This window comes from Rhinoderma darwinii, chromosome 1 (assembly GCF_050947455.1).
Source record: "Rhinoderma darwinii isolate aRhiDar2 chromosome 1, aRhiDar2.hap1, whole genome shotgun sequence".
NCBI lineage: Eukaryota > Metazoa > Chordata > Amphibia > Anura > Rhinodermatidae > Rhinoderma > Rhinoderma darwinii.
In genome coordinates, this window is record NC_134687.1 from 402901893 (window position 1) to 402925444 (window position 23552).

The following is a 23552-nucleotide window of genomic DNA, read 5'->3' on the forward strand; positions in this document are numbered from 1 at the left end:
AATCAGTGTGAGGAAGCTTTAGGGTAATTCACACCCTGTTGGCTAACTACAACAAATTAGCATATAGGGGACAAACACAACAATGGGCCATATCTCTGGAGGGGGGGGGGGGTTCAAGAAAAAAATAAATGCAGGGTTATTAATCCAAAAAAATCTGTTCCCTAAAGTAGCTGCAGCTAATTAATGAAAACATGTTTGATTCTAGAAAGGAAGGTTTTTACAGTAATATGTGAAGGTTACTAATTCGTCAGAAAGCTTCTTTAACATATTTGGCTAAATGAGCATGTCATAGGGAGGTAAGCAGCCGCTAGGACTCCTGGCCCCTTTAATTTTTGGGGAAACAGAGGACAGTTCAATATCAGATCTGTCTGATCCCTGTTGCTCAGTGACGGCCGTTAAAACAACAGCTGTGACACAGACTCATGTATTTCAATGGGGCCGTTCACATGACTGTTGTTTCAACGGAGCGTGTGAAGGGTCCGTGAGAAAATAGGACATGTCCTATTTTTTAGCGCTTCACGCATTCCTCCATAGACTCTAGTCTATGGGGAATGTATGATAACGCGCCCCGCAGGGGTGCACCTTGGACGTCAAAAACTGACGTTTTTCACATCCGAGGTTGGCCACGTTCGTGTGAATGTAGCCTTAAGCTGTCCCCATAGACATGACATTGTCAGCAGATCCCATTGCAATTGGCAAGATCCACCAAGGTATTTGGTCAGCTTTTCATGCTACAACATTACACATAATGGTGCTTGGTTAAGCTGGCCATACACAAAAGGCTCTGGTCACATGTGTGACGGCGGCAGTAGCCTTCTTTGCAGATTCTGTCGTTTTTGACAAGGAAAAAAAACGCTGCTTGCCCATTATAAGTCAATCAGATCCAACAGGCGCTGCTGATGTCCCTCGTGCTACAGATCCGTCGCAGTTCTTTGACTTCCATTCTAAATGGAAGCCACAATGCAGATGTAAACAGAGCCTTAGATCACAGTTGGCCAAACCCATCAAATGTGGGTTCGGTCACATAAAGTATCATTGCATACTTCCATTCAGTCTATGTACATTACCTACTTATAGCATACTTCCACTCAGTCTATGTACACTACCTACTTATAGCATACTTCCATTCAGTCTATGTACATTACCTACTTATAGCATACTTCCATTCAGTCTATGTACATTACCTACTTATAGCATACATCCATTCAGTCTATGTACATTACCTACTTATAGCATACTTCCACTCAGTCTATGTACATTACCTACTTATAGCATACTTCCATTCAGTCTATGTACATTACCTACTTATAGCATACATCCATTCAGTCTATGTACATTACCTACTTATAGCATACTTCCACTCAGTCTATGTACATTACCTACTTATAGCATACTTCCATTCAGTCTATGTACATTACCTACTTATAGCATACTTCCACTCAGTCTATGTACATTACCTACTTATAGCATACTTCCACTCAGTCTATGTACATTACCTACTTATAGCATAGTTCCATTCAGTCTATGTACACTACCTACTTATAGCATACTTCCACTCAGTCTATGTACATTACCTACTTATAGCATACTTCCACTCAGTCTATGTACATTACCTACTTATAGCATACTTCCACTCAGTCTATGTACATTACCTACTTATAGTATACTTCCATTCAGTCTATGTACATTACCTACTTATAGCATACTTCCACTCAGTCTATGTACATTACCTACTTATAGCATACTTCCACTCAGTCTATGTACATTACCTACTTATAGCATACTTCCACTCAGTCTATGTACATTACCTACTTATAGCATAGTTCCATTCAGTCTATGTACACTACCTACTTATAGCATACTTCTACTCAGTCTATGTACATTACCTACTTATAGCATAGTTCCACTCAGTCTATGTACATTACCTACTTATAGCATACTTCCATTCAGTCTATGTACATTACCTACTTATAGCATACTTCCACTCAGTCTATGTAAATTACCTACTTATAGCATACTTCCATTCAGTCTATGTACACTACCTACTTATAGCATACTTCCACTCAGTCTATGTACATTACCTATTTATAGCATACTTCCATTCAGTCTATGTACATTACCTACTTATAGCATACTTCCATTCAGTCTATGTACATTACCTACTTATAGCATACTTCCATTCAGTCTATGTACATTACATACTTATAGCATACTTCCACTCAGTCTATGTACATTACCTACTTATAGCATACTTCCATTCAGTCTATGTACATTACCTACTTATAGCATACTTCCATTCAGTCTATGTACACTACCTACTTATAGCATACTTCCATTCAGTCTATGTACATTACCTACTTATAGCATACTTCCATTCAGTCTATGTACACTACCTACTTATAGCATACTTCCATTCAGTCTATGTATATTACCTACTTATAGCATACTTCGATTCAGTCTATGTACATTACCTACTTATAGCATACTTCCACTCAGTCTATGTACATTACATACTTATAGCATACTTCCACTCAGTCTATGTACATTACCTACTTATAGCATACTTCCATTCAGTCTATGTACATTACCTACTTATAGCATACTTCCATTCAGTCTATGTACACTACCTACTTATAACATACTTCCATTCAGTCTATGTACACTACCTACTTATAGCATACTTCCATTCAGTCTATGTACATTACCTACTTATAGCATACTTCCATTCAGTCTATGTACATTACCTACTTATAGCATACTTCCACTCAGTCTATGTACATTACATACTTATAGCATACTTCCACTCAGTCTATGTACATTACCTACTTATAGCATACTTCCATTCAGTCTATGTACATTACCTACTTATAGCATACTTCCATTCAGTCTATGTACATTACCTACTTATAGCATACTTCCACTCAGTCTATGTACATTACCTACTTATAGCATACTTCCATTCAGTCTATGTACATTACCTACTTATAGCATACTTCCATTCAGTCTATGTACATTACCTACTTATAGCATACTTCCACTCAGTCTATGAACATTACCTACTTATAGCATACTTCCATTCAGTCTATGTACATTACCTACTTATAGCATACTTCCATTCAGTCTATGTACACTACCTACTTATAGCATACTTCCATTCAGTCTATGTACATTACCTACTTATAGCATACTTCCATTCAGTCTATGTACACTACCTACTTATAGCATACTTCCACTCAGTCTATGTATATTACCTACTTATAGCATACTTCCATTCAGTCTATGTACATTACCTACTTATAGCATACTTCCACTCAGTCTATGTACATTACCTACTTATAGCATACTTCCATTCAGTCTATGTACATTACCTACTTATAGCATACTTCCATTCAGTCTATGTACATTACCTACTTATAGCATACTTCCACTCAGTCTATGTACATTACCTACTTATAGCATACTTCCATTCAGTCTATGTACATTACCTTCTTATAGCATACTTCCATTCAGTCTATGTACACTACCTACTTATAGCATACTTCCATTCAGTCTATGTACATTACCTACTTATAGCATACTTCCACTCAGTCTATGGACATTACCTACTTATAGCATACTTCCATTCAGTCTATGTACATTACCTACTTATAGCATACTTCCACTCAGTCTATGTATATTACCTACTTATAGTATACTTCCATTCAGTCTATGTACATTACCTACTTATAGCATACTTCCATTCAGTCTATGTACACTACCTACTTATAGCATACTTCCACTCAGTCTATGTACATTACCTACTTATAGCATACTTCCACTCAGTCTATGTACATTACCTACTTATAGCATAGTTCCATTCAGTCTATGTACACTACCTACTTATAGCATACTTCCACTCAGTCTATGTACATTACCTACTTATAGCATACTTCCACTCAGTCTATGTACATTACCTACTTATAGCATACTTCCACTCAGTCTATGTATATTACCTACTTATAGCATACTTCCATTCAGTCTATGTACATTACCTACTTATAGCATACTTCCATTCAGTCTATGTACACTACCTACTTATAGCATACTTCCACTCAGTCTATGTACATTACCTACTTATAGCATACTTCCACTCAGTCTATGTACATTACCTACTTATAGCATACTTCCACTCAGTCTATGTATATTACCTACTTATAGCATACTTCCATTCAGTCTATGTACATTACCTACTTATAGCATACTTCCATTCAGTCTATGTACACTACCTACTTATAGCATACTTCCACTCAGTCTATGTACATTACCTACTTATAGCATACTTCCACTCAGTCTATGTACATTACCTACTTATAGCATAGTTCCATTCAGTCTATGTACACTACCTACTTATAGCATACTTCCACTCAGTCTATGTACATTACCTACTTATAGCATACTTCCACTCAGTCTATGTACATTACCTACTTATAGCATACTTCCACTCAGTCTATGTACATTACCTACTTATAGCATACTTCCACTCAGTCTATGTACATTACCTACTTATAGCATACTTCCACTCAGTCTATGTACATTACCTACTTATAGCATAGTTCCATTCAGTCTATGTACACTACCTACTTATAGCATACTTCCACTCAGTCTATGTACATTACCTACTTATAGCATACTTCCACTCAGTCTATGTACATTACCTACTTATAGCATACTTCCATTCAGTCTATGTACATTACCTACTTATAGCATACTTCCACTCAGTCTATGTAAATTACCTACTTATAGCATACTTCCATTCAGTCTATGTACACTACCTACTTATAGCATACTTCCACTCAGTCTATGTACATTACCTATTTATAGCATACTTCCATTCAGTCTATGTACATTACCTACTTATAGCATACTTCCATTCAGTCTATGTACATTACCTACTTATAGCATACTTCCATTCAGTCTATGTACATTACATACTTATAGCATACTTCCACTCAGTCTATGTACATTACCTACTTATAGCATACTTCCATTCAGTCTATGTACATTACCTACTTATAGCATACTTCCATTCAGTCTATGTACACTACCTACTTATAGCATACTTCCATTCAGTCTATGTACATTACCTACTTATAGCATACTTCCATTCAGTCTATGTACACTACCTACTTATAGCATACTTCCATTCAGTCTATGTATATTACCTACTTATAGCATACTTCCATTCAGTCTATGTACATTACCTACTTATAGCATACTTCCACTCAGTCTATGTACATTACATACTTATAGCATACTTCCACTCAGTCTATGTACATTACCTACTTATAGCATACTTCCATTCAGTCTATGTACATTACCTACTTATAGCATACTTCCATTCAGTCTATGTACACTACCTACTTATAGCATACTTCCATTCAGTCTATGTACACTACCTACTTATAGCATACTTCCATTCAGTCTATGTACATTACCTACTTATAGCATACTTCCACTCAGTCTATGTACATTACATACTTATAGCATACTTCCATTCAGTCTATGTACATTACCTACTTATAGCATACTTCCACTCAGTCTATGTACATTACATACTTATAGCATACTTCCATTCAGTCTATGTACATTACCTACTTATAGAATACTTCCATTCAGTCTATGTACATTACCTACTTATAGCATACTTCCATTCAGTCTATGTACATTACCTACTTATAGCATACTTCCATTCAGTCTATGTACACTACCTACTTATAGCATACTTCCACTCAGTCTATGTACACTACCTACTTATAGCATACTTCCATTCAGTCTATGTACATTACCTACTTATAGCATACTTCCATTCAGTCTATGTACATTACCTACTTATAGCATACTTCCATTCAGTCTATGTACACTACCTACTTATAGCATACTTCCACTCAGTCTATGTACATTACATACTTATAGCATACTTCCACTCAGTCTATGTACATTACCTACTTATAGCATACTTCCATTCAGTCTATGTACATTACCTACTTATAGCATACTTCCATTCAGTCTATGTACACTACCTACTTTTCAGGAGCTTGACATGAATGGATGATTGAAGTGTTGCAGTATCGGTTTGCACTGCACTTTTCAAAGTTTATTGCACAGTTTAAAGCCGATTCCATTTTACAAGATAGCTGATCGCTTCTGAACCTTTTCCCTGAAACATAAGACAAGCTCTTTGTTTTCTCTTCAAACCAGTGACTGACCTCACATAAACCAGCAGACTACCCCCGTCTTCAGCTCATACAAAGGACAAAGATGGGACAGGTAATCTACACCATTTTTTTTCTTTGTTATTCAGCTGGGCTTAACGTGGTTAATTGTTGGTTTAAAGAAAAGGCTGAGGCGAGTTTTCTGTTTAACCATCATCCAAATATATGATGTTAAAAGAGTTTTCCACGCACGGACAACTGATGACCTATTCACAGGATCGGTGGGGATCCGTCACCAGTGCCGAGAGGCAGCCGGAGTAGCTGATCGGTGCAGGGTCTGAGTGTTGGACCCCCAGCGATCGTATATTGATGACCTATCCTGTGGATAGGTCATCAGTTGTCCGTGCGTGGACAACCCCTTTAATGAAACACAAGAGAATAGAGATATTACAGTATAACTGCATATGGTGGAATTCCTAAGAGGCAGAGCTAAAAAAATATTTTCATGTCTGTATGTCCATCTGTATGGATCAGCCTATCTGCAGGAAAATAAGCATCAAAGAGAGAGGGTGAGTCTAAGGGTATGTTCACACGGCAGCGTCCGTTACGGCTGAAATTACGGGGCTGTTTTCAGGAGAAAACAGCTCCGTAATTTCAGCCGTAATGGCATGTTGAGGCGCTTTTCACTGCGTCCATTATGGACGTAAATGGAGCTGTTTTTCCATGGAGTCAATGGAAAACGGCTCCATTTACATCTGAAAAAGTGACAGGCACTTCTTTGACGCGGGCGTCTATTTATGCGCCATCTTTTGACAGTGACGCGTAAATTTACACCTCGTGGGAACAGACCAACGTAAAACCCATTGCTTTCAATGGGCAGATGTTTGCCGACGCTATCGAGCCGCATTTTCGGACGTAAATCGAGGCGGAAAACGCCCGAATTACGTCCGTAAATAAGCCGTGTGAACATACGCTAAGAGTTGTCCCTTGTCTATATTTTTCCTTGATTCGTTTCAGGGATTTAACTTGAAGCTCCTGGATCCCAATGCAAAGTTTGTAATAGGGCCCACCACCTACCATGTGCCATTTATAATACTGGTGTCTTCTTATGGGGAGGAAGTTACTTTGGGCGCCCTCGCGCACCAGGGCCCGTGTGTGACTGCTATTATCGCATCTGCTATAGCTACTGATTGGTCAATTGCATTAAAAACTCTTCTATCATTTGACGTCATGGTTTCTCTGTTGCTGGCATCATTGCTGCTGTATTGGTGCCAAAATCTTAGTTTCTCATTAAAGGGGTTTTCCAGCCACTGAAAATTGATGGCCTATCCTCAGGACAGGCTATCAATAGCTGATGGGTCGGGGTCCGACTTTCGGGACCCCCGCCGATCAGCTGTTTTGAAGGGGCCACCGCGCCCTTCAAAACAGCTAATCGTCGGGGGTCCCGAAAGTGGGACCCCGACCCATCAACTATTGATGGCCTATCCTGAGGACAGGCCATCAATTTTTAGTGGCTGGAAAACCCCTTTAACGCATACAGTATGGGTGTCTTTATGTGCAAAGAACATACAGAGGGATTGCTTGCATCTATAAAACATGCACCATATCTGTGTCCATTAACAGACACATGAATTTCTTTATTATTGCTATAGTGCAAATATTGCTTCCCGCAGTGTTTAGACAATACCTCCCACTACTCGTATAGAATAGGCAAAGGGGGACTTTAATATGCAAAGTGCATTTTTGGTCATGCTCCAACTATATACAAACACCTTTGTAAGATCTTAGATTTAAACTCACGTGAAAGAAGCTTATCAAATCAACAAACATAGCAAAGAACTAGAAGCGAAATCAAAGGATGGCTGAGAATAGTGTAAAGAAAGGAGGACGGATGCACGAATGATCCCTGTAATTATTATTACACTGTATATATGGCAACATCTCAGTTATTTTCAGATTTCTTGCTATTAGAAGATAACGATATATCTCCCTTCTATTAATCACAATTGATATTTAAGTAATAATATTATTAAAGGGTTCCTACATATACATGCCCATTGATAATACGGCCATATCATTTAAATATGGACTATTATATCTCAAGAACACTGCATTTTCACAGAGAATATCAGAGAACTACATGCGCTCTATTACTTCGGCAAAATGTATATAAAACTATAACTATTTAATATAGTGTAATACAAAAAAAATCTTACAGTGTATTAAACATTTATATTTATGTTTTATAAGAGAAATTGTACTATATACGTTGGCAGTATTAAAGAATAATGCTTTTTCCAGAGACCATATTTTACTATGATAACAAAAAAGAACACTGTAAAGTACGAGGCTGAAAGCAGAAACTTAAAAATGTTTGCTGAAAATTTATAAGAAGATTTTCCAATTATTATCACATTGTTTCCTGTCTTCTAGTGGAAAAACTATTCAATAATTCTCAAATTAGATTCTCCCGCAGATCTCAAACTCCAGGCACCAATTCAGTTGGAAAAGATGAAAGTTATTGGTACCTACCAAGAAATTGGTACTTTGTTGAGACAATGTTGTAATTCTTATTAAAAAGATGTAGTATTACCAGTTAAAAGGGTTGTCTCCTGAAGACCCCCAAGATCAGTTGTTACCAGGGGGGAAGCCGCTTCTGGAAAGAAATTTTCGAATGAATGACCATTCATGTTATGCATGGACGGGCCGGTTCACCATAGTGGGAGCCATTATTACACAGCTGCTCTCTGCTCTAGATCATAGACGACGACCCCGAGTGGGTGACCCCTCTCTAAGATGTCCACATCCCCTAATAAGACATATGGACCGGTGTTATAGTAAATGAACACTATTAAAACAAAAAAGTCTTCACTTGTTACTTTCTTTTCGTTTGCGTAATTTCATTCCTGTGTTTCCTGCCAAAATTCTTTTTGTCAAGAACACGCATAAGTGAATACAACCTGTGAAGAAAGATCAGCTGCTTTTAAGAGGAATTTTGCTTTTTACTAACTTCTTTCCAAATTTTCTTTTAAACTGTATCCCTTAAGTCTGCACCCCTTCGTATCTAAACAGGCAGGACCACAATGTCAACAAAGTGTCCATTATATTAAGGTAGTGGATTCAAATAGGATTCTCAACAATAGACCAAGCCGGCTCTTGTGGAGAACATATGGAAAGGGTTTCTGGGAATGACATGAAGGTGTAATAAAAGCATACTTAAATATTTGTTCTTCAGACTGTTCCCTGATTGAGTTAAGAGACCCTGACTCATTGCCGAGGTAAGCGGGGGGCATTAAAACACAGAATTTTTGTCTAGGTTTTTATGTGAACCTGGCACTATTTAAAGAAGTGAGACGTGGCAATGAAAATATTTTAACATTATGTCAAATGTGATATGAAGTTAAGACAAAAGTTTACATCTGAGAATAATTTTATTAGTAATGGTGGGCATGGGCCTTCCCCATATATGTAAAGATATTTTAGAATAATTCCATAGTTTTTTCCCTGAAAATTTGTTCAAATAATTGACACTAATTTCCTTCGGTCTACCGAATATAATGCATTTGCTTAAATTATACTGAGCGGCAACACCAGACACAGCCCCTGGACAAGAGTGTCGCTGTTATTGGGGAAAAAAAAGTGTGAATTTTTATTCTAAACAACTAGAAAAATATGAGAAAAAAACGGATATTAGTGCTTGCCACTATAAAAACAATTCGGCTGCGGGTTAACCAGCGGACATGACCCGTGACCTTTACCTCATCTAAATGTAGATATAGATCCTATGGGCAAAGAACAATATAGGCATGGGCACCCTGCAGTGTTAAAAACTACAGTGTGTGTGTGACTCTTTAAGCCCTTTCTCAGCGGCCAATTATCGGGCAAACGAGTATTCACAGAACGCTTGTTCCCGATAATTGCCCTGTAAAAATGGCAATGATCAGCAAATACTCATTGATCTGCTCATCGTATCGTTTTAAATATTATCCGTGTCGGCAGCACATCTCCCAGTCTAAACCGGGAGACGTGCTGCCGACATGATAGAAATGTATAGGGACAAGCGATCGTAGTAACAAGCACTCGTCCCCATACTAGCTCCTTGTGAAAGGAGCAAACAAGCACCGATCAACTCGCTGTCTTGTGGATCGGCACTCGTTTACACGACCCACGTCAGACCGTGTAATAGTACTTTTAGGGATTAGAAACTGAAAAAATAAGCCAGGCTAGGAACACACTATATGAATCTAAATGTATGCACAAGTGTTATTAACTATACAAATGATTTGCAGCGTAAATTAAACACTCAAAGTGAATTGTAGAAGGGTGACTTCAAACGAAAACTTTGAAAGGTTGGCCATTTTGTATTCATTGGCCTTTGTTCTCCTACTTATGCTGAAATAACTTGCAAATGGGCTAAATAAGAGAAAGGTTTGGGATTGACAAACAATGTCTCTTCTTTCAGTGTGCTAATACCTCACTGTTCTGACTGAAAGCCTTGAGCCCTGCATAACCCTCAGACATACTTAGCCTAATAACAACTTCCTTTATTGAGTAACAACTCCTAAGGGACTAAACAACTAGAAATGTCTGTCTGTTTCCTGGTCCAGAGGGACACTGAAAGGACAGGACTATGATCCTAGACCATAAACTCCCACACAACAAGACTCCCTTTCCAAATATGAAAAATGTTATCGCCTCGTCCTAATCAAAACATTTTCATATTGCAAAGATTTGAGCAAAAAGGCAGAAGGAGAAGTTTATTTCAGTTCAGATTTTAGGCTCTTCAGTCTTGTCATATAATGCATACTTATAAGCATTTAAATCTGATCCCCTCTGGAATGCCCCAAAATAGTGGGAATCGCCCCCGTTTCATGCCAATGTGAACAAAACCTGCTCCTTTTGCAGTCCAGTTCTCAAGATTGTCCCACTAAAATCGGGACAACTATGTATATTGGCACATTTTGTAGGTTAACCTAAACTTTTTTTTTGAAATGTTGGAAGATATTGGAATTGCAGATAATAACATTACATACAGTACATATAAAGTATTATTGTATTTAATAAGTACAGGACATTTGCGTCATGTTACAATGTTAATCCCTTCAGGACACAGCCAATTTTTTCAAATCTGACGTGTCACTTTATGTGGTAATAACTTTGGACTGCTTTTATGTATCCAAGCGATTCTGAGAATATTTTCTCGTGACACAATGTACTTTATGTTAGTGGTAAAATGTTGTTGATATATTCAGTGTTTATTTGAGAAATGGCATTTTGATCCCACAGGTTTTTTTTTTATTAGAAATTAACGCTCAGTGGATGGTGCAAAGTGAAAATTGCAATTTCCACAGGTATATGCCATTTTAGTGCACAATATATTGTACCCAGTTCGTGCCACTTAAAACAAATACGTCAAACTGTTAAGTGGGTTCTCCTGGGTACAGCGATGCCATATATGTGGACGTAAACTGCTGTTTAGGCACGCTGCGGGGCTCAGAAGGGAGGGAGCGCCATTTGGCTTTTGGAGCGCAGATTTTGCTTGGTAATAGTTCTGTTTGGGGTTTTGCTGGTATTTCCGTTTATGATGTGGGGGCATATGTAAGCTGTGAGGAGTATATCAGGGCATAATAAGAGGGTATAATAATGGGGTAAATAAATAATAGTCCACAGATGTGGGCCAGTGTCCCACTGATAAATAAAAATCTTATCCGCATTTGGAACATTTTGCATCGCCATATTCTGAGAGCCAGAACATTTTATTGTCCCCTTTATTGTTTACACAGGTACAGTGGCTCACCCCTATTAGTGGTTGTGCCTGGTACTGCAGCTTGTCCCATTCAATGCTGCTGATCAAACATTATTGTCCCAGAGAACTCCTTTCGGCTACATGGACACGTTGCGTAATTTGATGAAGAAAATATGTATCAAAACCACAGATAAACGCAAGTTATTAAGCAGGTAAAGTCTGCACTACGTTTTTAGGTGTAGTTTTTACATTTTGATGCGGAAACCTGCAGATTTTATGAAGCGTATTTTGGTGTGTTTCAGAAGTTTCTGCGACTTAAAATCAGTTCCATTCATCTGAATGTGGTTGTTTCTGCAGCAAGTACATGGATTCTTGCACACCCCGTCCAGATGAATAGGACAGTCACAGAGCTTTCTGGAACAAATCTGCTGCATGTGAATATACACTTAAAGAGGTTCTCCTTATAAATTAAGTTAGGTGAACTAAGGCTCAATTATATACCTTCTAGAGTTATGTAGTGATCGAGCATAATTCCAAAAATAGAGTAGTCCGAAATTTCTCCTGCTTGTAAAAGGAGCAATTCTGATAATAACATTATATTAGACAATTGCTCATGCTGCAATTCCTCAGTATCATAGTTCATTCATATACAACCTGTAAAGATCACAGGTTAGCACCAGCTGCCTGTATGACTCTATATTTGTTTTCACAGACACCCGTTATAGGCCAATAATCAATAGTGTATTGAAACAGGAACTCACCCCTTAACATAATGCCAATGGAAGGCCTGCTGGTTTTGTCATAAGTAGTAAAACTAATTTCCATACAAATACAATGCTGATTAACAACACCAAAGAGCATGAGAAAGGCAGGATTCCTGCAAACAACTAGTTAAATGTGATCAATTCTCCCTGTCACCCTCTTCTTTACTGCCCTTCCCCCACAGATTAACATTCACATTACATTTACAAAAAGGCGTCGTTCACATCTGCGTCAGGACACCGTTAATGGGTTATGTCAGAGCTTTCCGTTAGGGGAACCCATGAACGGAATCTGTTTGCATCACCATGGATTTCAATGGTGATGGATCTGGTGCAAATGGTTTCCGTTTGTTTAAGGGTTCCATTGTTTTGACGGAAGCAATACCGTAGTATACTGCGCTATTCATTCCATCAAAACGATGGAACCCTTACACAAAGGTGGCAAATGGAAACCATTTGCACCAGATCCGTCACCATTGAAATCAATGGTGGTGCAAACGATAACCTATGGTTTCCGTTTGTTTTAGTTTGGATTCCGTTCATGGGTTTCCCTGCGGAAAGCTCCGACGGAACCCATGAACGGAGCCCAATGCAGATGTGAATGAAGCCTAAGAAGAAAGCCCTGTAGGTAGACTTATTTGGAAATAAAAATCCCCATTACACTCATTAAATTCCATTTTTAACCAATCATTACAACTATTTAGAAAAGTCATACTTGCCACTTATATTAGGTCCGTGGTCTGACCTGATAACTGTGGCCGCTTTGATCAGGTCAGCTGAATATTTGATCAGTTTGGATGAAAATAGTCCGTAAAGCTGGACATACAAATTAGATATTTGTCAGTAAATCCCTCTTCATCTAATGGAATCTGCCCCCAGCCTTATCTGTATTGGGCGGCCCAACTATCTCACAATGTCTCATGTTTGGGGAAACAAGGGTCAAAATAGTGGATTTCAACACGTCCGATTCTCTGTTCCCCTGGACAAACGAACGGTCTATCAGCTAGTTCCTCCAGTTGAATGTTTATGGGCAGGGATCATAGTTGTTGGCCAAGTAGCTTATCTTATATAAGTACGGCTATCTTATAAGACTGATATATATACAACTTTGAGAACTACACCCATTATTTATCATGTATTATTGTTAATGAACATTTTACCAACATACTCCTTTGCAATAAATCATGAATAACAATCAGGTTTTATAAGCCTAACCCTTAGATTTAGGCCTAAAATGAACAGTCAAGATCATTGGGATTATTTCCATACATTTAATCTATCTCAGACCTACTGACGTGAAGATTATAATGTATTCAGACATCATCCATACATGCCAGACCAGCTATAGTCTGTTTATAAGTGTTTATAATGATTTATGAGCAAAAGAATGAATTATATATAAAATACCACTAATGGTTGACAGAATTGATGATGAATGGAAATATACAGATTTACTTATTAGGTAAGAAACTCTTAACAATATTGCTCCTCAGCATTGAGTTATTGGAGATCACTTCATGTATATAAGCCTTCAACCATATAAACGTTCTGCTTCCCATTTCATTATCGACATTCCTAAACAATGTCTAAAAAGCATCTCTGTTCTTAGCAAAAATAAATATATGCCGGCCCAAGAGATGAAATCTGGATCCCTAGTAAAATGTACAGGTCAAACATGAGGACAATGAAACAAGAATAATTGGAACAGCTCCAATCTCAATGTTATTATTGGGAACAAAGAAGAGATACAAGACCAAGTCATGCATGCCAAGACACATGAGTAGAGATCGCTCTGTAGATATCAGATCACATCCAGTTGGAACAAAGAAGAAACTTAACCTCAACCGGGAAAAGTCCGGTTTTCTCTGCTACAGAATCTTCTACAACCACTTAAAAACTAGTAAACCGCGTGGGACCAGTAAATGTATCTACGTGTCCGAATAAAGCAGACAAACTAGGATTAATAATAAAAACAAGCCTGCTATGGATTATAAATTGCTCAATTGTATTTATGGAATCCGTTTCCATCCGCAGATGTCTACGTAAGAGATTCAGAATTTGCTTAATATTGGTAGATAATTTGGACTTCCAATAAACACTGACCTCCACTATATTGAAGATGAATGAACACAATGATCATCATCGTTCACGTAGGCCACAACAGCTTTGCATCTACATCGCTAAAGATGAAAATCTCTTACACTTAGGGTAAAGGCCCTATTACAACGGACAATTTTGGCCGATGCAGCGAGCGCCTATCAATGAGACAGCTCGATGATCGGTGCTCGTTTGCTCCTGTCACACACAGCTATGGGTGGGGACGAGTGGTCGTTACTCCGATCGCTCATCCCCATACATTATTATCATGTTGGCAGCGCATCTTCTTGTTTACGTAGGGAGATGTGCTGCCGACAACGATATTTAACTTTTTTAAAACGATACGACCAGCAGATGATCGAGCGTTTGCTCGTTCATCTGCTGATTGCTACCCTGTTTACACAGGGCAATTATTGGCAACGAGCTTTCTATGAATGATCGTTTGCCTGATAATCGCCCAGTGTAAAACTCCCTTAACTTCCAAAAAGAAGAGATACATTGTTGATATGCATTTACAAGTAGCTTTCAACTGAAATATTCTTTCTTTTTTTGTGTTGTCACAATCTCTAGATGAATACCTAAAGTACATCTGTAAAAAAAGTGATGGATCTTTTTCTTTTGTGCATGAACTCACACATGGAGGTAAATATCTCTGGAGTGATGTTATCCTGAAAGCAAAGTCATAAATATCTTCAAAGTGAGGTCACCTAAAGTAAATTAAACAAAAGTACATCATGGTGCGTAAACTCAAGGACATTCTCTTATTTAGGAGGAGACACATACTGTAGGAGAGCCGACACTCGGCCGCTGCAGCGAGCGCCGATACAACGAGACATCACGTCACATGGAGCCATGGATGGGGACGAGCGGTCGTTACTCCGATCCCTCGTCCCCATACATTATTATCATGTGCTGCCAACTACGATAACCTTTTACTTTTTTAAAACGATACGACCAGCAGATGATCTAGCGTTTGCTCGTTCATCTGCTGATCGCTGCCCTTTTTACACAGGGAAATTATTGGCAACGAGCGTTATATTGACGATCGTCTACCCGATAATCGTCCTATGTAAAACCCCGTTTGTAATCAGGGAGACGCGCTGCCGACATGATAATAATGGATGGGGACAAGCCATCGGAGTAACGACCGCTCGTCCCCATCCATAGCTCCGTGTGACAGGAGCAAACAAGCGCCTATCAACGGTGTCTCGTTGATCGGCTGCTCATCGGTGGCTCAGCGCTGGCATATCTCTCGCAGGTATCCAAAAACTGGATGATGTGGTTATACACAAGGCAGGTTTTACATGACCGCAAGTTGTCCACGAAGTTACTGCCAGCCTTAGACAAAACAAAGGCAATTGGTGGTTTCAAAAAAATCTAATGGACATTCTTCCAGCAGTACAATCATTGGGGGGAGTTTCCACTTCCTTGCGGGCAGCATCACTGTTGTCTAGTGACGGCTATCCCGAGAAGTGCGTACTAGGCAGAACATATGAATTGTAAATAAAAATTTTGCTGCGAGTGACATGAACATTTACCAATTTCTCCAAAGATGGCATTTATTTTCATGTTTGCACAGTCAATTTAGATCAATGATAAACAATAGTTTTATCATTGATCTTTTTGTTTTTTTTACACTAGGCAAGGTATCACTACGATTGTTCCGAAACGAAAGGGACTGTTAAAAAAAGCCAATATTATGTCGCGTTTCATAATAAGTGATGATCAGGGTCAACATTGCAGTGATTGCACCATCAGCAAGAAATTGCTTGTTTAATCGTTAATCAAATCTCTTATGAAGACCTAAAATGAATTGTTTGTCAGCAGAACATCCCCATGAGTAAGCAGGCATCTGATAGTCATCAGCAGACGAGACATGAGGTGTGGAGTTGTTGGCCGAGCTGTGGTGGATGCTCAAAAGCAAACGAAATTCCGAAAACACATACGATTATTGTTACATATATATTCATGTCTTTCTAACATTAACGACTCACTATATCGTCGATCGGCACTCGTTTTGATCAATTTATCTTCATGTGTAGATGGACCCTAACAAAATCTAACGATAACTGCCCAGTGTGAGCATAGACATGAGATATTTAGTGGCAGATCCAGACTATGTTGGTGGGATCTGCTAACAGTGACCCATCTTAAACATTACACTGTCTGCAGATCCCACCATAACTGGCAGAATTTGACCACAACGATCCGTGATATAAAATAATTAATGTGAGCGATGACGATCTCTATAAAGCACCGCGAAATAAGTTTAGCGCAGAAAAGAAATAAATAATTGTTCTTCTAGATTTTTGTACAAAATTATATTAAATATTATTTTTGCTCTCTCTCTCTCTCTCTCTCTATATATAATATATATGTACTCTCTCTCTCTATATATAATATATATGTATTTGCCTAAACTCTTAACTTTTTATCACAAGATCATCCCACTCTGCACTTTCAAAAGGGGTCATCATAAATCAACAAAGGATAAAGAGAAAACTGTCTACAAAACTCAGATCAAATGTCTCACATCACACAAGAGGCAGCGAGACCCCCTCCCCCCCCTCCTCCAGGTAATACAACAAATGGCAGTGAGGCAGAAAGTACAGGACCCTGGAGCTGAGCAACAGGAAGTCCACAATCCAAGCATCTGTCACCTCCTGGGGAGAGCTAAATGGATTAGAGCTGGACTAGGAGAAGAAAAGTTCTTTGAAAACATGCATTTGATTAACATGTCCACTCCAATATACAACATCACCTCTGCTCCCCTGAACTATGATCACAAATCCCCTGTGCACTTTGACCTGAATGAATTCTCAGCTCAGTAGGGTGAGTGGACACAAAAAATTAACAGTCAAACCCCCGGGATTACTGAATGGATTGACACCGGATTGACCCACCCTGAGACAAAGTGGTTAAATAGAGAGGGCCTTGTATTTGTGCTCAATGGTTGATGCCTGTAGAGATCAGCAGGGGTGTATGGGGTGTACACAGCATTGATCCACATTGTAATGGCTGATAGGACACTGGTGATAGATAAGGTTATCACTATCCACACTTGTACCACATACTTCTCAGCAGTTATCTGCACTCATATTTTCCATGCACTTATGACCTTCCTGTAATCTCTTAAATGGACACTAAAGGCCTTATTATATAGGCCAATATGAACGTTCGCTCCCGATCATTGCTCTGTGTAAACAGGGCAACGATCGGCTGATAAACGGGGAAACGCTCATTCATTGGCTGATTGTATCGTTTACGCAGCATTAAATATTATCATTATCGGCAGCACATTTCCCTGTGTAAACAGGGAGACGCACTGCCAACATGATAATAATGTATGGCCACGAGCACTCCCCATACTAGCTCCTTGTGAAAGGAGAAAACGTGCGCCGATCGTTGATCAGCACTCATTTTCAAGGCCGATATCCGGCTGTGTAATAGGACCTTAAGGGTCCCCTTACACGGCCCGACATGGGCCGTGTAAACGAGCACCGATCAACGAGTCTGCTCGTTGATAGGCGCTCGTTTTCTCCTTTCACAAGGAGCTATGCGCTCGTTACTACAACTGCTCGTTCCCATACATTTCTATCATGTCGGCAGGAAACCTCCCTGTTTACATGGAAATGTGCTGCCGAAAAAATATATTATTGTGCATAAAGGATACGATCAGCCGACGAACGAGCGTTTCCCCGTTTATCAGCTGATCGTTGTTTACACAGAGCAATGATGGGGAATGAGCGTTCTTGTTTGCCGGATAATTGGCCACATGAAGGGGCCTTAAAGAGTCTCTGTCACCACATTATAAGTGGCCTATACTGTACATGATGTGATCGGCGCTGTAATGTAGATTACAGCAGTGTTTTTTTTTTAAAAAAACCGATCATTTTTGAGGGAGTTATGACCTATATTAGCTTTATGCTAATGAGTTTCTCAATTGACAACTGGGCGTGTTTTACTATATGACCAAGTGGGCGTTGTACAGAGGAGTGTATGACGCTAACCAATCAGTGACCAATCAGCGTCATACACTTCTCTCCATTCATTTACAGTGCAGATAGCGATATAGCTATATCACTATATGCAGCCACATAAACACACTATAACATTACTGCAGTGTCCTGACAATGAATATACATTACCTCCAGCCAGGACGGGATGTGTATTCAGAATCCTGACCACTTCTGTATCGTCTCTGTGAGTTACAGCACAGCACAGCGAGATCTCGCTGTGAATGACAGGTTACAGCGTAATCTCGCGAGACTACGCCTCCTATGCTGTAACTCACAGAGACACTACAGAAGTGGTCAGGAGAATGAATACACATCCCGTCCTGGCTGGAGGTAATGTATATTCATTGTCAGGACACTGCAGTAATGTTATAGTGTGTTCATGTGGCTGCACATAGCGATATACTGTAGCTATATCACTATGTGCTGTGTAAATGAATGGAGAGAAGTGTATGACGCTGATTGGTCACCGATTGGTTAGTGTCATACACTTCTCTGTACAACGCCCACTTGGTCATATAGTAAAACACGCCCAGTTGTTCATTGAGAAACTCATTAGCATAAAGCTAATATAGGTCATAACTCAGTCAAAAATGATCGTTTTTCTAAATAAAAAAACACTAGTGTAATCTACATTACAGCACCGATCACATTATGTACAAGATAGGCCACTTATAATGTGGTGACAGAGCCTCTTTAACTTTTCAACAAACTTTGCATAAATCAACAGTACAAGCGAATATGAGGTAGAAGCGTTTTTATCCCAAGCGGTCTCTTGGAGAAATTTCCGCCTTTAAACCTTCATTGAAATCAATGGGAGGCAGAAAAAAACAGGACCACTCTTTTGGAGCGGTTTTTTTTTAAACAAAAAACGTCCAAGTATTTTTGTGTTTGCTAAATAAAAAAAACAGCTAAAAAAACTACTCCAAAAAATGCTTGCATTTTAACATCTGCCTCAAAAAAGAATTTAGAGGCAGATTATTTTTTTTGGTGCTTAGCAAAAACCATGGTGTGCACATACCCCAACTGTTCACTAGCTATTAGCTCACTGAGGGATCAGGTTACAGCTGCCCATAGAAGTCTATGAAGAAGGGAGGGGGAGGAGGGAGCAGGAGTGGAGTGGTATATATATATATATATGTATGTGATAGATAGAGATAGGAGAGCTGGATTCTCCTCTTCTCTGTGTTCTGTGTATAGAAGACATGATAGTAGTTAGGCTCCTTCCACGAGCTCAGAGAGATTAGAGAGGGAGCCCGCAGAGGGGAAACTGCTAAATAATGCAGAATGCAATCCATATAATGCCAGAAATAGTGTTATGCCTCATATACACACATATGACACCTTATTCTGAAAAGTCTGATTAAGGTTAGGTATGCTTTAGTCACTTCAAAGCCCTCAATGACCGATTCAAATAATGAGCCAAGATCACTAATATATTAGTCTCTATGGTGTGTCCCATGTCAAGATGCCCCCCACTGAGAAAAAGCAGATAACAATTACAAATATTCCCAAATCAATCCTCACTGTTATGTAATCACATTTTCGTTCAGACCTTGTTGTCAAGCTTTAGGATAAACAGAAAAGTAATAAATTAGGGCATATTCACCGGGTTAACCCCTCAACGGAAAGGCAAACGTAAACCTTAGCTTCCGTTTCCCTCACCATTTTACTCAATGCCTGTTCACATCACCGTTCGCTTTCCGTTCCGGGGTTCCGTCGGAGGTTTCTGTCTGGTGAACCCCACAACGGAAAGTGAAACCACAGCTTCGGTTTCAGTCTCCATTGATATCAATGGTGACGGAAACATCGCTAATGGTTTCCGTTCGTCACCATTCCGGCAGGTTTCCGGTTTTCCGACGGAATCAATAGCGCAGTCGACTCCGCAATTGATTCCGTCAGAAAACCGGAAAACTGCCGGAATGGTGACAAACGGAAACCATTAGCGATGTTTCCGTCACCACTGATATCAATGGTGAGTGAAACGGAAGCTGTGGTTTCACTTTCACTTTCCGTTGTGGGGTTCACCCGACGGAAACCTCCGACGGAACCCCGGAGCGGAAAGCGAACGGTGATGTGAACAGGCCCTAATGGTTTCCATTTGTCACCGTTGTGACAGGGTTCCAAAAGTCGACTGCGCTATTGATTCCGTCAAAACAACAGAACCCTGTCACAATGGTGACAAACGAAGACCTTTAGCGATGTTTCCGTCACCATTGATATCATTGGTGAGGGAAACAGAAGCTAAGGTTTCTGTTTGCCTTTCCGTTGAGGGGTTCACTCGACGGAAACCTCCAACGGAACCCTTCAACGGAAGGGCAACGGTGATGTGAAGACAGACAGCTGGACATATTAAAGGGCATCTCTGTCTAGAGCTGACACTATAAATTTAGGGTATCTAGAAGATGCCCTTAGAGATGACCAAATGGGTTCATCTGTTGTATGCCAAGGGTGAGTCCTGGCTCTACCAAGGCCAATCAGAGGTGCCAAAAAGGGTGCACATAATTTCTTTTAAAATCATTTACAGCTTCAAATAAATCCATATGGTGAGGATGTACCCACATGCAAGGAGCCTTGGCGCTTCTGATTGTCCTTAGAGGTTTTATTGAGACGGTGGGTGTTGTTTGCATATAGCGTACGCTCCCTTTTAACCCCACCACCCCCCCTTCAGTGGGCCATTTAGCAGATGGAGACACACCAGGTTCTTTCTAGGGCTGTGTCATACTAACCGATGCCCCCTAAGAAGAATTTGCACCAACCAGAAGAATAATTCAATATAAATTCAGTCTTGGGTTGTATGTGAACTAAACACACACATGCAAAGATGGAAAATCATTCCAATTGCAGTAAAAATAACCATTGCAATTTCAGATTGATCCACAATTACAATTTTCGGCAGCTTTTTGTTAAATGCTACAACTGTTCCATACACTATAAAGGGTAGATAGAACTACTCCACCCACCATTCATCAGCAGAATTATCCTCACATCCAGGACCACCTTTGGTGCACTCTATAAGATAAATGACTAATGCCCCCATGTGTAAAGGATTATTCAGGATGTAGGTTGAAGATGCCAACTGAAACCAACCATCACATTGCCTTGCCACCCCCAAGCTAAATAGAAGGGTCCTACAGAAAATCCAGCTGTCTGAACTAACATTGTAGGGAAGGGGCTCTGCACAAGAAGCCTGCAAACAGCGCCCAGATGTTACCCATCATCATCATCGCCTTCAGACGCACACAGGATACAATATAGTAACAATTATTAAATATACCAATTATGGGGGGACCCCACAATGCCACCAGGAGGGGGTCCCACACCTCTGATCTCCCCTGAATCCAGTTCACAACTTTCTACACAATTGCTGCAAAGAAAGCACCCAGTACAAAGTGACAAAGAACAGGGCTTAGTTACATGCTACCCACTTACTGATGCCCACAATGAAGTGATGGCAGGGTGATCTTACCTGCAGCCTGATGACCCAGCACAGTGTACACTGCCAGCAGTCCCAGCAGGACAGATCCAATCCCCGCAGCTCTCCTGCACATCCTGGCAGCTTGCTTGTAGTGCAATCCTTACAGCATCCAAAGTCCCTCAGGAAAAAAGTGAGATGGGCAAATGTGGCAAAGGGAAGGGGCTGCCTGGCAGCCCCTGTGCCGCCTGCTGCTTGTCCTCCAGCTCCCGTACAATGAGCTCTTTGTCAGCCTTGTGCCGCTCTGGTACTTTACCTACTCCCTCTACCTTTACAGCAGTGGCTAATAAGAACAGTGTGTGGCTCTTCCGAGCAATGTGGCACGGAATTCAGTAGTTAGGTGACCAGTGTAACCATCTTTGTAAGCTCCAGACGGGACATGGACAGCACCAAAAATAGACTTTAGCAAAAAAGTTTGGAGCAGTCTTTCCAGAGTGCCAGACCTGCCCCCTTGTGAGTCCCGCACAGTGTGAGGGGAGGTAGGAGTGGGCAGGCTCTTCTCCCTGCACCCCCTGCCAACAGCATCCTGACGTCACGTCGAGGGAACCACTGTCAGGCATAGAACGAGATGCGGCTGTTCGAGCGCCATCTGCTGGCCAGGACACCAGGTGAACACGTTTGACCAGGTTAGGCAACCTGAGGCTGCTGTGGTACCGCAAGTCTCAGCATGTCCTGGAAAGCTCTGTATCATAAGGACCTGGGCGAGATTAATGAACCTTTCCAATATAATATCTGCTTATCAACATGTAAATATAGAAAGTGAATATAACCAGCATATACTCTGATGCCAATTATGGGAAGCTGGCAAAGTTTGCTCACCCTCAGCATATTCAGAGTACCACCCATACATTACTATTTAATATATTCCTTCCGAAACAGTATTCAATCAATATCGACTAATAGAGCATGTGTGCATATTGTAATATAGTCTTCTGTTCATAATATTGCACGAGCCAGAGGTGCATGAGCCTCTACTGCGCTTCCATATGCCGACGATTTTATACTGAGTATTTTTCTGTCAGATTCCATATGAATCCGCCATTTTTATTTTTTTATCATTCCCCATCAGACTTGGTATGTACGGAGGTATTATCCCCTAGTAGCATTGCTTCTAAGTGTGGAATATCTGCACACGCAGCATCCATCGGAGCCGTGAGCCCTAGTGCTATGCTTAGGGCGCACGCACACCACAGTATTACGCATCCGTTTTGTACGGAGCAGTAATAGGACTTCCATAGAGATGAATGAGACATCTACTGTACCCCT

At 40.1% G+C, this 23552-nt stretch overlaps 1 protein-coding gene across 1 annotated transcript in view; it reads right to left on the reverse strand.

The window, feature by feature from the left end:
* The window catches only part of ROR2 (receptor tyrosine kinase like orphan receptor 2), a 186360-nt gene extending 163617 nt beyond the window's left edge, over positions 1–22743 (reverse strand). The window contains exon 1 of the mRNA XM_075828858.1: positions 22281–22743. Within this exon, the coding sequence (XP_075684973.1) occupies positions 22281–22362 (82 nt within the window). The 5' untranslated portion in view covers positions 22363–22743. The remainder of the gene's footprint in view (positions 1–22280) is intronic.
* Between the last annotated feature and the right edge of the window lie 809 nt (positions 22744–23552).